The sequence below is a fragment of the Emiliania huxleyi genome, assembly GCF_000372725.1.
Source record: "Emiliania huxleyi CCMP1516 chromosome Unknown EMIHUscaffold_1769, whole genome shotgun sequence".
NCBI classification, from domain to species: Eukaryota; Haptophyta; order Isochrysidales; family Noelaerhabdaceae; genus Emiliania; species Emiliania huxleyi.
Genome location: NW_005200815.1, coordinates 3859 through 6321, shown reverse-complemented (window position 1 = coordinate 6321; position 2463 = coordinate 3859). Strand labels below are relative to the sequence as shown.

General features: G+C 60.8%; 1 protein-coding gene across 1 annotated transcript; it reads right to left on the bottom strand.

Moving 5' to 3' along the window:
- Positions 1-391: 391 nt before the first annotated feature.
- EMIHUDRAFT_253552 (hypothetical protein) lies at positions 392-814 on the bottom strand (the record flags this gene model as incomplete). The annotated part of the gene is made up of 2 exons (XM_005783802.1): positions 392-527; positions 597-814. 2 exons carry the CDS (start codon positions 812-814, stop codon positions 392-394), a joined length of 354 nt encoding a protein of 117 aa, XP_005783859.1.
- Positions 815-2463: the final 1649 nt, after the last annotated feature.

Genomic DNA, 2463 nt, shown 5'->3' with positions numbered 1-2463 from the left:
GAAGCCGCAAAAGAGGCGCGCGAGGCAAGGAGCCCGAGATCACCCGAGATTGTCGACCGCGCCCTTTGAGGCGTACGGCGCGTCGCCGTTTTTGCCTTGTTGCGCAGTGCGTGCGGAGTGTCAGCGGAAGTAAGCATTTGCCAATTTCACTAGCCCGCCAGGGTGTTTTCTTGCGTGGCCGGACACCACGAGATGAAATCCTGCAAAACCTGGCCGGGCCCTGCCCCCACCCCTACCTACCGACCTACCTAAATAAATAAATAAAACGGACACCTCTCTACTAGGAGATGGGTAAAAAGGAACAGGTCCCCGCCCTGCGGTCTTTGTGCAGGGTTCTTTGTGGGTGTGGTCGGCGACTAGCCGGGGTCGTCCTCCCGATGGGGGACTAGCACTAGCCGTCTTCCACATGGTCCCTCGGGTCCCTGCTGCTCCTAATCTCGTCGTACATCCTCCTGCTGATCTCCGCAACATCCTGCTCCCTCCCTCGTCTCGCCCTGCGCGTCTGCTCCGCCTCCCCGTCGTCCGCCCTGCGTCGTCTGGTGACGGGTCCTCCATAGTCGGTTGAGGTCGCCGCCCTCCTCGTGCCTCTTCCCAACGTTCCCTCGGCGGCCGATGCCGTCTGCTCCGGCTCCCCAGTCCCCGGGTCTGCCCTGCCCTCGTCTGCGCTAGCTTCTGTTTCGTCATCACTGATGTCCGTCCTCTTCTTTCTCCTCTTGTTGTATGCTTTGTACATCGCGTCGATTCCTTTTCGCGTGAGCACCAGCCTGAAGCCCGCCCAGCAGCTGAACCGCTCCTTAAGTCGAAGGAGCATCATCAGTCTCACCCACTTCGCTCGCTGCCGACTGTCTCCGCTCCCTCCCGCTTGGGCCGCCGTCGCGGCCCTCGTTCGTCCCACTGGCTGTTGGCCTGTCCCCTCGTGCCCCACAACACGAACAGACAACACACACGAATTTTTTTCACATCGTTTTGAACGATATGAAAACGATATTTGACCCTCACCCCCACCGGCGACCGGGACTAACCGTCGTACGAGAGTTCGCGCGCCCCCGGCGCCCACCAGCATAAATTAAATGCAAAAAAGCGCTTCGGCGGTAGTGATCTAATCACCCGAATACCACGTTCGGATCGCTCCTCATCGCAACCCTGTCAGCAGTTCACCTACGGGTATGTTCGTAAGAGCTAACATACACTGAGCCTAGAGAACACCACCCCCTCTCTCTTTTCTCCCAGTAAGCTAAAAGTACGTACACTGAAAAAGGTAGTGATCTAATCACCCGAATGCCACGTTCGGATCGCTCCTCATCGCAAACCCCGTCAGCAGTCCTCCTCCGGGAATGTACGTAAGAGCTACATACACTGAGAGAGAAGAGAGAGAGAGACGTACACTGAGAGAGAGATTCTCCCAGTAAGCTAAAAGTACGTACACTGAAAAATGGAGCTAGGCTAAAGGGTGTGGATGCTGGGTTGACGGAAATCCGGGGACGCGACCCACTTCGCCACAGACGATCCCGCGCCTCGCCGCGAAGACAAGCGGCGCGTGCCACTGTCTTTGTCCGGAGTGAGTACTCCAACGCGCTCGTCGGTGACGGTGTCCCCGGATTTCGCCGCGCTCGGCGAACCTCGACAGCGCCTTCGGTGGCATGCAGCTCTTTGCGACAGAAGCCTGGAGAGCAGCTCCTCGGCTGCTCACACACTCTGCACAGTTGACACAGCCTGCTGTGCGGCTGCCACAGCTGTGACAGCGATGGGCTCGCCCTCACTGGCCCTCAGTCACTTGTGCTGCGGCTTGTGTGAGCGACACTGCTCGGCGACTGCCGGCACACTGTGAGACCATGGGTGTGAGGTCAAACCACGCTACCAGCGCTTGGTCACATCGGCCCCGAGGTCAGATCCATCTACTCTGTTGATGACAAGACTTGTCTACTGGCTAAAGCCGAGCAGGAGGGCCCAGCGCACAACCCCTGGTCAACTCAGGGTCCACACCCCGTAGGCGCCGCCCCGTTCCCCCCGCCCCGCCCCCCGCCGCCCCCCGCCGCCCGCGCCCCCCGGGGGCCCCGGGCCTTGGGGCGTGGGCACTAGCGCCGTGGCCGTGCGCCCGTGTTGCGTGTAAGGAGCGTAGATAAGCCGAGCGATGGCCTGATATGTTGGCCCGCGCGCTCGGCGCTCCACACACCGCACACACACACACAGGTCCTCGCTGTCACACAGGGGCCGTCACACACACGGCACAGCCAGAGAGGAGACACGATATTGTCTCCCCGGATTTTCTCTTTTCGGTGGCTCGCCCCCCAAGTTGCCACGGTCTGAGAAGAGGTAAAAGAACAACGGGCTCCTTCACGCACCATCAAGCGAGACCTGAGCGAGACCCTCTCCCCTGGGGGTTTGCTCGCGGTCCCTCTCTTCACCGGGACGGTGCGTGGCGGCGGCAGGCGGCGACTGCCGTTCGAGAAGGTGCCCCGCCGG